The sequence below is a fragment of the Rhinatrema bivittatum genome, chromosome 12 (genome assembly GCF_901001135.1).
Source record: "Rhinatrema bivittatum chromosome 12, aRhiBiv1.1, whole genome shotgun sequence".
Classification (NCBI taxonomy): domain Eukaryota; kingdom Metazoa; phylum Chordata; class Amphibia; order Gymnophiona; family Rhinatrematidae; genus Rhinatrema; species Rhinatrema bivittatum.
The window spans coordinates 5,059,576-5,073,005 of NC_042626.1; the positions used below are offsets into that span (position 1 = coordinate 5,059,576).

Sequence of the window (13,430 nt, forward strand, 5' to 3'; positions counted from 1 at the left end):
GATTCTGCGATCATGAGGAATTTGGGGAGTCACAGAGGTGGCTCTGGTATTGGGGGGGGTGCGAGTGGCACTGGGTGCCTTCTGCTGATTCTGGGATCATGAGGAATTTGGGGAGTCACAGAGGTGGCTCTGATATTGGGGGGGGTGCGAGTGGCACTGGGTGCCTTCTGCTGATTCTGGGATCATGAGGTATTTGGGGAGTCACAGAGGTGGCTCTGGTATTGGGGGGTGTGAGTGGCACTGGGTGCCTTCTGCTGATTCTGGGATAATGAGGTATTTGGGGAGTCACAGAGGTGGCTCTGGTATTGGGGGGTGCGAGTGGCACTGGGTGCCTTCTGCTGATTCTGGGATAATGAGGAATTTGGGGAGTCACAGAGGTGGCTCTGGTATTGGGGGGGGTGCGAGTGGCACTGGGTGCCTTCTGCTGATTCTGGGATAATGAGGTATTTGGGGAGTCACAGAGGTGGCTCTGTTATTGGGGGGGGTGCGAGTGGCACTGGGTGCCTTCTGCTGATTCTGGGATAATGAGGTATTTGGGGAGTCACAGAGGTGGCTCTGTTATTGGGGGGGGTGCGAGTGGCACTGGGTGCCTTCTGCTGATTCTGGGATAATGAGGTATTTGGGGAGTCACAGAGGTGGCTCTGGTATTGGGGGGTGTGAGTGGCACTGGGTGCCTTCTGCTGATTCTGGGATCATGAGGTATTTGGGGAGTCACAGAGGTGGCTCTGGTATTGGGGGGGGTGCGAGTGGCACTGGGTGCCTTCTGCTGATTCTGGGATCATGAGGTATTTGGGGAGTCACAGAGGTGGCTCTGGTATTGGGGGGTGTGAGTGGCACTGGGTGCCTTCTGCTGATTCTGGGATCATGAGGTATTTGGGGAGTCACAGAGGTGGCTCTGGTATTGGGGGGTGTGAGTGGCACTGGGTGCCTTCTGCTGATTCTGGGATCATGAGGTATTTGGGGAGTCACAGAGGTGGCTCTGGGTATGGGGGGGGGGGGCGAGTGGCACTGGGTGCCTTCTGCTGATTCTGGGATCATGAGGTATTTGGGGAGTCACAGAGGTGGCTCTGGTATTGGGGGGGGGTGCGAGTGGCACTGGGTGCCTTCTGCTGATTCTGGGATAATGAGGTATTTGGGGAGTCACAGAGGTGGCTCTGGTATTGGGGGGTGTGAGTGGCACTGGGTGCCTTCTGCTGATTCTGGGATCATGAGGTATTTGGGGAGTCACAGAGGTGGCTCTGGTATTGGGGGGGGGTGCGAGTGGCACTGGGTGCCTTCTGCTGATTCTGGGATCATGAGGTATTTGGGGAGTCACAGAGGTGGCTCTGGTATTGGGGGGGGTGCGAGTGGCACTGGGTGCCTTCTGCTGATTCTGGGATCATGAGGTATTTGGGGAGTCACAGAGGTGGCTCTGGTATTGGGGGGTGTGAGTGGCACTGGGTGCCTTCTGCTGATTCTGGGATAATGAGGTATTTGGGGAGTCACAGAGGTGGCTCTGATATTGGGGGGTGCGAGTGGCACTGGGTGCCTTCTGCTGATTCTGGGATAATGAGGAATTTGGGGAGTCACAGAGGTGGCTCTGGTATTGGGGGGGGGTGCGAGTGGCACTGGGTGCCTTCTGCTGATTCTGGGATAATGAGGAATTTGGGGAGTCACAGAGGTGGCTCTGGTATTGGGGGGGGTGCGAGTGGCACTGGGTGCCTTCTGCTGATTCTGGGATAATGAGGTATTTGGGGAGTCACAGGGGTGGCTCTGGTATTGGGGGGGGTGCGAGTGGCACTGGGTGCCTTCTGCTGATTCTGGGATAATGGGGTATTTGGGGAGTTTCTGGGGTTGCTCTGTTATTGGGGGGTGTGAATGGCACTGAGTGCCTTCTGCTGATTCTGGGATAATGAGGTATTTGGGGAGTCACAGAGGTGGCTCTGGTATTGGGGGGGGTGCGAGTGCACTGGGTGCCTTCTGCTGATTCTGGGATAATGAGGTATTTGGGGAGTCACAGAGGTGGCTCTGTTATTGGGGGGGGGGTGCGAGTGGCACTGGGTGCCTTCTGCTGATTCTGGGATAATGAGGGTATTTGGGGAGTCACAGAGGTGGCTCTGTTATTGGGGGGGGTGCGAGTGGCACTGGGTGCCTTCTGCTGATTCTGGGATAATGAGGTATTTGGGGAGTCACAGAGGTGGCTCTGTTATTGGGGGGGGTGCGAGTGGCACTGGGTGCCTTCTGCTGATTCTGGGATAATGAGGTATTTGGGGAGTCACAGAGGTGGCTCTGGTATTGGGGGGTGTGAGTGGCACTGGGTGCCTTCTGCTGATTCTGGGATAATGAGGAATTTGGGGAGTTTCTGGGGTTGCTCTGTTATTGGGGGGGTGCGAGTGGCACTGGGTGCCTTCTGCTGATTCTGGGATCATGAGGTATTTGGAGAGTCACAGGGGTGGCTCTGGTATTGGGGGGTGCGAGTGGCACTGGGTGCCTTCTGCTGATTCTGGGATCATGAGGTATTTGGGGAGTCACAGAGGTGGCTCTGGTATTGGGGGGGGTGCGAGTGGCACTGGGTGCCTTCTGCTGATTCTGGGATCATGAGGAATTTGGGGAGTCACAGAGGTGGCTCTGATATTGGGGGGGGTGCGAGTGGCACTGGGTGCCTTCTGCTGATTCTGGGATAATGAGGTATTTGGGGAGTCACAGAGGTGGCTCTGGTATTGGGGGGGTGCGAGTGGCACTGGGTGCCTTCTGCTGATTCTGGGATAATGAGGAATTTGGGGAGTCACAGAGGTGGCTCTGGTATTGGGGGGGGGTGCGAGTGGCACTGGGTGCCTTCTGCTGATTCTGGGATAATGAGGTATTTGGGGAGTCACAGAGGTGGCTCTGTTATTGGGGGGGGTGCGAGTGGCACTGGGTGCCTTCTGCTGATTCTGGGATAATGAGGTATTTGGGGAGTCACAGAGGTGGCTCTGTTATTGGGGGGGGTGCGAGTGGCACTGGGTGCCTTCTGCTGATTCTGGGATAATGAGGTATTTGGGGAGTCACAGAGGTGGCTCTGGTATTGGGGGGTGCGAGTGGCACTGGGTGCCTTCTGCTGATTCTGGGATAATGAGGTATTTGGGGAGTCACAGGGGTGGCTCTGGTATTGGGGGGGGTGCGAGTGGCACTGGGTGCCTTCTGCTGATTCTGGGATAATGGGGTATTTGGGGAGTTTCTGGGGTTGCTCTGTTATTGGGGGGTGTGAATGGCACTGAGTGCCTTCTGCTGATTCTGGGATAATGAGGTATTTGGGGAGTCACAGAGGTGGCTCTGTTATTGGGGGGGGTGCGAGTGGCACTGGGTGCCTTCTGCTGATTCTGGGATAATGAGGTATTTGGGGAGTCACAGAGGTGGCTCTGGTATTGGGGGGTGCGAGTGGCACTGGGTGCCTTCTGCTGATTCTGGGATCATGAGGTATTTGGGGAGTCACAGAGGTGGCTCTGGTATTGGGGGGTGCGAGTGGCACTGGGTGCCTTCTGCTGATTCTGGGATAATGAGGTATTTGGGGAGTCACAGAGGTGGCTCTGGTATTGGGGGGTGCGAGTGGCACTGGGTGCCTTCTGCTGATTCTGGGATAATGAGGTATTTGGGGAGTCACAGGGGTGGCTCTGGTATTGGGGGGTGCGAGTGGCACTGGGTGCCTTCTGCTGATTCTGGGATCATGAGGTATTTGGGGAGTCACAGGGGTGGCTCTGGTATTGGGGGGTATGAGTGGCACTGGGTGCCTTCTGCTGATTCTGGGATCATGAGGTATTTGGAGAGTCACAGGGGTGGCTCTGGTATTGGGGGGTGCGAGTGGCACTGGGTGCCTTCTGCTGATTCTGGGATCATGAGGTATTTGGGGAGTCACAGAGGTGGCTCTGGTATTGGGGGGGTGCGAGTGGCACTGGGTGCCTTCTGCTGATTCTGGGATCATGAGGTATTTGGGGAGTCACAGAGGTGGCTCTGGTATTGGGGGGTGCGAGTGGCACTGGGTGCCTTCTGCTGATTCTGGGATAATGAGGAATTTGGGGAGTCACAGGGGTGGCTCTGGTATTGGGGGGTGCGAGTGGCACTGGGTGCCTTCTGCTGATTCTGGGATCATGAGGTATTTGGGGAGTCACAGGGGTGGCTCTGGTATTGGGGGGTATGAGTGGCACTGGGTGCCTTCTGCTGATTCTGGGATCATGAGGTATTTGGGGAGTCACAGGGGTGGCTCTGGTATTGGGGGGTGCGAGTGGCACTGGGTGCCTTCTGCTGATTCTGGGATCATGAGGTATTTGGGGAGTTTCTGGGGCTGTCCTGCCTCTCGCTCTGAGTGCAGAAGCGTGGGCTGGGGATAAGGGGGGGTGCTTGGTGCTTGAATTTTTTGTGACTTTTTTTTTTTCTTTTTTTGCTCATTTGCTTGTGTACAAAGGTGGGTTCAGGATAGCTCTGCCCTTTCTTCCCTCTTCCTTGCTGAGGTCTTCAGCCTACTCCTGCCTAAAATCCCTTTTCCAGCACTAGCGATGCTGTCCAGGATGTGTGGGGGTGGGGTTTTTGTTTCCCTAATTTTAATTGTTGTTGTTGAGCAGCCACCAGTCCTTCTATTTTCCATTCACAAATATAACCTTGCAAAGTGCTGAGCTTGAACTCTAGAAGAGCACAATTTACCTTGCGCAGTATTGTGAAGCGCTGAACCCAATGATGTCCGCACCTGCCAATCGCACGCTGACCGTTCACCCCACACGCGGTGCTTTCACGCTGGGGCCGGTGGTGAGGAAATGCTTAGGCAGAGGAGGAGAGGCGCAGTGCAGTGCATTTGCACTGATAAGAGCAGAATTCAGTGTCTGAGGACCTAACCACCTGCTTCTCTCTCTCCCCACACAGAAAGTGAAGGAGCACCTGGAGGGCAGGACCCTTATCACCAAGCTCCAGGCCAAGCGGGACCTTCTGCAGAAGATGCTGGGAGAAAGTGAGTGTCTGTCTGTCTGTCCGGGGCCGGGCGCGATGCAGGGGAGGTGCCCCACGAGGGCCGGGCGTGGCCTGAGGGGCGTCATACACCGGCCCAGTTTATGGTCGGGCTTGGGAACGTGGGGGCAGGGTGGAGAGGGAAGCTCCTGCTACTCTGCCTTCCGGATGGGGATTCAAATCCAGCCCACACTGATGAGTAGCTGGGAGGAGGTGACTTAATCCCAGATTGTGGCCGGGGCAGGGGCTTTCTGTCGGTCAGCGATTGGCCTTGTGCCTCTCCCACCCTGATGTGGGAGAACCAGATTGCTGCATGAACTGTATGGAAGGCGACAGATGGCCGGGATAATTTTGTAAATGTACTCGTGGTGCCAGTTTTGGAAGATAAATGGGCACTTTTTTCCTGGGTGGGTGACTGGATTTTGCGCTCTCTTGTGCGTTCTGAGGAGGCTGGCGGATCCTGGAAGCAGGACTTGGCGGGAGAAGGTCCCGGGCGGTCTCCAGGTTGCCTGCGTGCACGCGTGGGCGAGCCCTTTTCGCAGGATGGCTGCAGCTTTTTGTGGGCCGTCAGACTGTGCTGCTCGAGCATGATGCAGAGGACCTGCAGCGAGCCTTTTAATTAGGAGCAAAGCCAGTTCCATGACTGTGCTTCCCTCCTGCCCGCCGTCTAGTCCCAAAGTGCACTGAGGTTTCTCCTTCCAGCTCGGGGAAGAGGCGGACAGGCAGCTTCTGTTCTGGCCCTGGAAGGTGGTAATTACGCTGCCGCGGCTGCCAGGCTGTGTGTAAATACGCGTTGGTCAGAATAAATCGCCCTCTGCTGCTGGCTGCTCGACGTCCGTGCCTGACCCCGGTTCTTGCTCGAGGTTGCTGTGAAACTCGCCACCGTTTTTCCGTGAGAGAGATTCGCCCTGTCCTGCTAGGGCGCCCCGCAGCCGGGGCAGGCGAGAGGGGGACCTGCGGAGCTGGGGTTCACCTTCACCTGCTTCCCTTTCCTCTTTCAAAGTATTTAACTTATTTTTTTTTGTATCCTGTGTCCCGGTGACAGGTCAGAGGACAGACTGCTCCCCTGCCAGGTGGGTGTAAGGAAAGGAAATGTGTGATGTTCCCTGCCCAGCCTGGGGGGGTGGGGGGAGGGGCGACGAGCTGCACGAGGGCCCTGGGATGTACGGCTTGGTCCGTTGGCTGATCTGCTTTACTTTATAGGCAGTTCTGGATGGTTTCCTATCTACGCCGCCTTGAGCTCTGGTTGTAGGCGGCCTGGGAACGTTATTCATAAAATACGGGACCCAAAGTGGTACCGAAGCAGAGAGAGAGGGTCTCTGCTGTCCTCTGTTTCTGAGTAGAAGGCAGGCAGGGTGGGGATTGGGGCTCTGGGTCCAGGATCAGCCTGGCGCTGCAGGACAGGACGCCCGGTCCTTTTCCTCTCAGTGCTTTGCACGTCGCTCGCTAGCACTGGACTCTTAGCTGGGGGGGGGGGGGGGTCGCGTTGGCACTTGCTTTTCTGACCCAGAACGCAGCAGAGGCGATGGCTGGGGGCTGGGGGCTTTGACAGCCGACTTTTTGTGGTGCTAGAGATTTGCTAGGAAGGTTTGTAAATCTTTTTTTTTCTCTTTCTGTCCCATCACTGTCCGTGGCGTATCCTGCACATCCCTGTCCGTGGCGCAGGAGGAGTTCTGCCGTAAGAAAGCAGGTAATTCAAACAGGCTGAGAAATTCCCCTGCTCTGGGTGAGCATTGAACTCCCCGGGGGGTGGTAAATGTCCCGTTCTGCTCCTTTCTCTGCCCTCGAGTGGAGGCCGGGCCAGGGTTGGGCAGCCACGGCGTCACCGCACCTGCCTCATTCTTCAGGACATCTAGGAAGCTCCTCTGTCTCCGTTGCGCTGTCGGGGAGAGAGGAATAGAGCAAGCTGGGGGTGACTCCTTCATATGGGGCCAGCTTAGGTCATTTCCGACTGCCTTCGTGAGGCCCTGCAAAATCGGCAAAAGATCTTTGCTTCCTGAGAGTGCAGATAAAGTGCAGCTCGGGTTTCATCGTTAAACGACTCCCGTGCAGAGGTCTCGCCCACGGCTCGCTCCGCGTGCGCGGTAATGGCCACGGCCGGCCCCCTTTCCTTTGCTGCCGCAGTTCCAGCCGACTGCCTGCAGACACTGCGCTCTGTGTGCAGGCCCTGCTGCCGCCGCCGCCGGGATGATGCATGCCAGGTGCTCGCTGCCCGCCGGGCACACACTCTGCCTCGTTTCGCCAGGCCAGGGGGTGGGGGGTTAATGGGCAGCTCTGTGGCTGTAATCTGAACTGGGGAGGGAGGGACACTGCCCACTGGAACCCGTTCAACAGAGGTGGTGGGGGGGGGGGGGGCTGCGCCGCGATGAGTGCTCTCTCTCCCCTCCCCCGCATGCTTCGTCCTCAGCAGTCTCTGACCACACGTTTGGATGGCACCGTGCATGCCCTGCCCTGTAATTTTGCTACAGAAAAATTCAACCTAGGGCCAAAAAAGGAAGCCACTCTGTGCTTGTGTTAAACTCCGCGTAAGTTATTTCAAACCCTCGGTCGTGCAGGAGTAGTCGGGAGGGAAAGGAGATGGGGTTAGGGAGTATTTTCTTTCTGTTCCCTGCTCAGGCTGTGCGAGGGTCCGCGCAGCCCCCATGGTGCAGTTTAGCATTGCAGTTACTATGGCAGGCAGAGAGCTGTGAGAGGGTGGAGGGTGTGGGGTGCTCTGGACCCCCCTGTACGCTGTGGGAGGCGCCAGTGCAGGGGCAGGAACTTGGATGACACCAGGTTACCAGTCCAGCTCCTGGCACTGAGGCGTCCCCGTTCTGCTGAATGCTGCTTCGTGTCCCTGCTCCTGCCTCTGACCTTTCACACACGCGGGGAGCAGGGTTCGGATGTCTCCCTCCCTTCCCAAGGTTGCCGCTGCCTCACTTTGAGGAAGTCCTTGCTTATCTGAGATTTCCTGCCTGTGGAGGAAGTGTGTGTTACTGGTGAGAGAGAGGGGAGCTGGAGCCTGCACAGATGCAGCCACATGTACACCCCCAGAGCTGTGTGCACATATAGTCGTGCATGGCCACATACATGAACACCCCCCTCTCACAGGTACACCCCCAGAGCTGTGTGCACATATAGTCGTGCATGGCCACGTACATGAACACCCCCCTCTCACAGGTACAGACACAGAGCTGTGTGCACATATAGTCGTGCATGGCCACGTACATGAACACCCCCCTCTCACAGGTACACCCCCAGAGCTGTGTGCACATATAGTCGTGCATGGCCACATACATGAACACCCCCCTCTCACAGGTACAGACACAGAGCTGTGTGCACATATAGTCGTGCATGGCCACGTACATGAACACCCCCCTCTCACAGGTACACCCCCAGAGCTGTGTGCACATATAGTCGTGCATGGCCACGTACATGAACACCCCCCTCTCACAGGTACAGACACAGAGCTGTGTGCACATATAGTCGTGCATGGCCACATACATGAACACCCCCCTCTCACAGGTACAGACTCAGAGCTGTGTGCACATATAGTCGTGCATGGCCACATACATGAACACCCCCCTCTCACAGGTACAGACACAGAGCTGTGTGCACATATAGTCGTGCATGGCCACGTACATGAACACCCCCTCTCGCAGGTACACCCTCAGAGCTGTGTGCACATATAGTCGTGCATGGCCACATACATGAACACCCCCCTCTCACAGGTACAGACACAGAGCTGTGTGCACATATAGTCGTGCATGGCCACGTACATGAACACCCCCCTCTCGCAGGTACAGACACAGAGCTGTGTGCACATATAGTCGTGCATGGCCACGTACATGAACACCCCCCTCTCACAGGTACACCCTCAGAGCTGTGTGCACATATAGTCGTGCATGGCCACGTACATGAACACCCCCTCTCGCAGGTACAGACACAGAGCTGTGTGCACATATAGTCGTGCATGGCCACGTACATGAACACCCCCCCTCTCACAGGTACAGACACAGAGCTGTGTGCACATATAGTCGTGCATGGCCACGTACATGAACACCCCCTCTCACAGGTACAGACACAGAGCTGTGTGCACATATAGTCGTGCATGGCCACGTACATGAACACCCCCTCTCACAGGTACAGACACAGAGCTGTGTGCACATATAGTCGTGCCTGGCCACATACATGAACACCCCCTCTCACAGGTACACCCTCAGAGCTGTGTGCACATATAGTCGTGCATGGCCACGTACATGAACACCCCCCCTCTCGCAGGTACAGACACAGAGCTGTGTGCACATATAGTCGTGCATGGCCACGTACATGAACACCCCCCTCTCGCAGGTACAGAGACAGAGCTGTGTGCACATATAGTCGTGCATGGCCACGTACATGAACACCCCCCTCTCACAGGTACACCCTCAGAGCTGTGTGCACATATAGTCGTGCATGGCCACGTACATGAACACCCCCCTCTCACAGGTACACCCTCAGAGCTGTGTGCACATATAGTCGTGCATGGCCACGTACATGAACACCCCCTCTCACAGGTACAGACTCAGAGCTGTGTGCACATATAGTCGTGCATGGCCACGTACATGAACACCCCCCTCTCACAGGTACACCCTCAGAGCTGTGTGCACATATAGTCGTGCATGGCCACGTACATGAACACCCCCTCTCACAGGTACAGACACAGAGCTGTGTGCACATATAGTCGTGCATGGCCACGTACATGAACACCCCCCTCTCACAGGTACACCCCCAGAGCTGTGTGCACATATAGTCGTGCATGGCCACGTACATGAACACCCCCCTCTCACAGGTACAGACACAGAGCTGTGTGCACATATAGTCGTGCATGGCCACATACATGAACACCCCCCTCTCACAGGTACAGACTCAGAGCTGTGTGCACATATAGTCGTGCATGGCCACATACATGAACACCCCCCTCTCACAGGTACAGACACAGAGCTGTGTGCACATATAGTCGTGCATGGCCACGTACATGAACACCCCCTCTCGCAGGTACACCCTCAGAGCTGTGTGCACATATAGTCGTGCATGGCCACATACATGAACACCCCCCTCTCACAGGTACAGACACAGAGCTGTGTGCACATATAGTCGTGCATGGCCACGTACATGAACACCCCCCTCTCGCAGGTACAGACACAGAGCTGTGTGCACATATAGTCGTGCATGGCCACGTACATGAACACCCCCCTCTCACAGGTACACCCTCAGAGCTGTGTGCACATATAGTCGTGCATGGCCACGTACATGAACACCCCCTCTCGCAGGTACAGACACAGAGCTGTGTGCACATATAGTCGTGCATGGCCACGTACATGAACACCCCCCTCTCACAGGTACAGACACAGAGCTGTGTGCACATATAGTCGTGCATGGCCACGTACATGAACACCCCCTCTCACAGGTACAGACCCAGAGCTGTGTGCACATATAGTCGTGCATGGCCACGTACATGAACACCCCCTCTCACAGGTACAGACACAGAGCTGTGTGCACATATAGTCGTGCCTGGCCACATACATGAACACCCCCCTCTCACAGGTACACCCTCAGAGCTGTGTGCACATATAGTCGTGCATGGCCACGTACATGAACACCCCCCTCTCGCAGGTACAGACACAGAGCTGTGTGCACATATAGTCGTGCATGGCCACGTACATGAACACCCCCCCTCTCGCAGGTACAGAGACAGAGCTGTGTGCACATATAGTCGTGCATGGCCACGTACATGAACACCCCCCTCTCACAGGTACACCCTCAGAGCTGTGTGCACATATAGTCGTGCATGGCCACGTACATGAACACCCCCCTCTCACAGGTACACCCTCAGAGCTGTGTGCACATATAGTCGTGCATGGCCACGTACATGAACACCCCCTCTCACAGGTACAGACTCAGAGCTGTGTGCACATATAGTCGTGCATGGCCACGTACATGAACACCCCCCTCTCACAGGTACACCCTCAGAGCTGTGTGCACATATAGTCGTGCATGGCCACGTACATGAACACCCCCTCTCACAGGTACAGACACAGAGCTGTGTGCACATATAGTCGTGCATGGCCACGTACATGAACACCCCCTCTCGCAGGTACAGACACAGAGCTGTGTGCACATATAGTCGTGCATGGCCACGTACATGAACACCCCCCTCTCGAAGGTACAGACACAGAGCTGTGTGCACATATAGTCGTGCATGGCCACGTACATGAACACCCCCCTCTCGCAGGTACAGACACAGAGCTGTGTGCACATATAGTCATGCATGGCCACGTACATGAACACCCCCTCTCGCAGGTACAGACACAGAGCTGTGTGCACATATAGTCGTGCATGGCCACGTACATGAACACCCCCTCTCGCAGGTACAGACACAGAGCTGTGTGCACATATAGTCGTGCATGGCCACGTACATGAACACCCCCTCTCACAGGTACACCCTCAGAGCTGTGTGCACATATAGTCGTGCATGGCCACGTACATGAACACCCCCCTCTCGCAGGTACAGAGACAGAGCTGTGTGCACATATAGTCGTGCATGGCCACGTACATGAACAGCCCCCTCTCGCAGGTACACCCCCAGAGCTGTGTGCACATATAGTCATGCATGGCCACATACATGAACACCCCCCTCTCACAGGTACAGACACAGAGCTGTGTGCACATATAGTCGTGCATGGCCACGAACATGAACAGCCCCCTCTCGCAGGTACACCCTCAGAGCTGTGTGCACATATAGTCGTGCATGGCCACGTACATGAACACCCCCCTCTCGCAGGTACAGACACAGAGCTGTGTGCACATATAGTCGTGCATGGCCACGTACATGAACACCCCCCTCTCGCAGGTACAGACACAGAGCTGTGTGCACATATAGTCGTGCATGGCCACGTACATGAACACCCCCTCTCACAGGTACACCCTCAGAGCTGTGTGCACATATAGTCGTGCATGGCCACGTACATGAACACCCCCCTCTCGCAGGTACAGACACAGAGCTGTGTGCACAAATAGTCGTGCATGGCCACGTACATGAACAGCCCCCTCTCGCAGGTACACCCCCAGAGCTGTGTGCACATATAGTCGTGCATGGCCACATACATGAACACCCCCCTCTCACAGGTACAGACACAGAGCTGTGTGCACATATAGTCGTGCATGGCCACGTACATGAACACCCCCCTCTCGCAGGTACAGACACAGAGCTGTGTGCACATATAGTCGTGCATGGCCACGTACATGAACACCCCCCTCTCGCAGGTACAGACACAGCTGTGTGCACATATAGTCGTGCATGGCCACGTACATGAACACCCCCCTCTCGCAGGTACACCCTCAGAGCTGTGTGCACATATAGTCGTGCATGGCCACGTAGATGAACACCCCCCTCTCGCAGGTACAGAGACAGAGCTGTGTGCACATATAGTCGTGCATGGCCACGTACATGAACAGCCCCCTCTCGCAGGTACACCCCCAGAGCTGTGTGCACATATAGTCATGCATGGCCACATACATGAACACCCCCCTCTCACAGGTACAGACACAGAGCTGTGTGCACATATAGTCGTGCATGGCCACGTACATGAACAGCCCCCTCTCGCAGGTACACCCTCAGAGCTGTGTGCACATATAGTCGTGCATGGCCACGTACATGAACACCCCCCTCTCGCAGGTACAGACACAGAGCTGTGTGCACATATAGTCGTGCATGGCCACGTACATGAACACCCCCCTCTCGCAGGTACAGACACAGAGCTGTGTGCACATATAGTCGTGCATGGCCACGTACATGAACACCCCCTCTCACAGGTACACCCTCAGAGCTGTGTGCACATATAGTCGTGCATGGCCACATACATGAACACCCCCCTCTCGCAGGTACAGACACAGAGCTGTGTGCACATATAGTCGTGCATGGCCACGTACATGAACAGCCCCCTCTCGCAGGTACACCCTCAGAGCTGTGTGCACATATAGTCGTGCATGGCCACGTACATGAACACCCCCCTCTCGCAGGTACAGACACAGAGCTGTGTGCACATATAGTCGTGCATGGCCACGTACATGAACACCCCCCTCTCGCAGGTACAGACACAGAGCTGTGTGCACATATAGTCGTGCATGGCCACGTACATGAACACCCCCTCTCACAGGTACACCCTCAGAGCTGTGTGCACATATAGTCGTGCATGGCCACGTACATGAACACCCCCCCTCTCGCAGGTACAGACACAGAGCTGTGTGCACATATAGTCGTGCATGGCCACGTACATGAACACCCCCTCTCACAGGTACACCCTCAGAGCTGTGTGCACATATAGTCGTGCATGGCCACGTACATGAACACCCCCCTCTCGCAGGTACAGACACAGAGCTGTGTGCACATATAGTCGTGCATGGCCACGTACATGAACACCCCCCTCTCGCAGGTACAGACACAGAGCTGTGTGCACATA

General features: G+C 56.0%; 1 protein-coding gene across 3 annotated transcripts in view; it reads left to right on the forward strand.

The window, feature by feature from the left end:
- The window catches only part of SRGAP2 (SLIT-ROBO Rho GTPase activating protein 2), a 110,736-nt gene that overhangs the window by 75,476 nt on the left and 21,830 nt on the right, over nt 1–13,430 (forward strand). For all 3 annotated transcript variants that reach the window (XM_029573836.1, XM_029573837.1, XM_029573839.1), the window contains 3 exons: nt 4,870–4,954; nt 5,996–6,023; nt 6,616–6,640. In XM_029573836.1, coding sequence (XP_029429696.1) covers nt 4,870–4,954; nt 5,996–6,023; nt 6,616–6,640 — 138 coding nt within the window. The remainder of the gene's footprint in view (nt 1–4,869; nt 4,955–5,995; nt 6,024–6,615; nt 6,641–13,430) is intronic.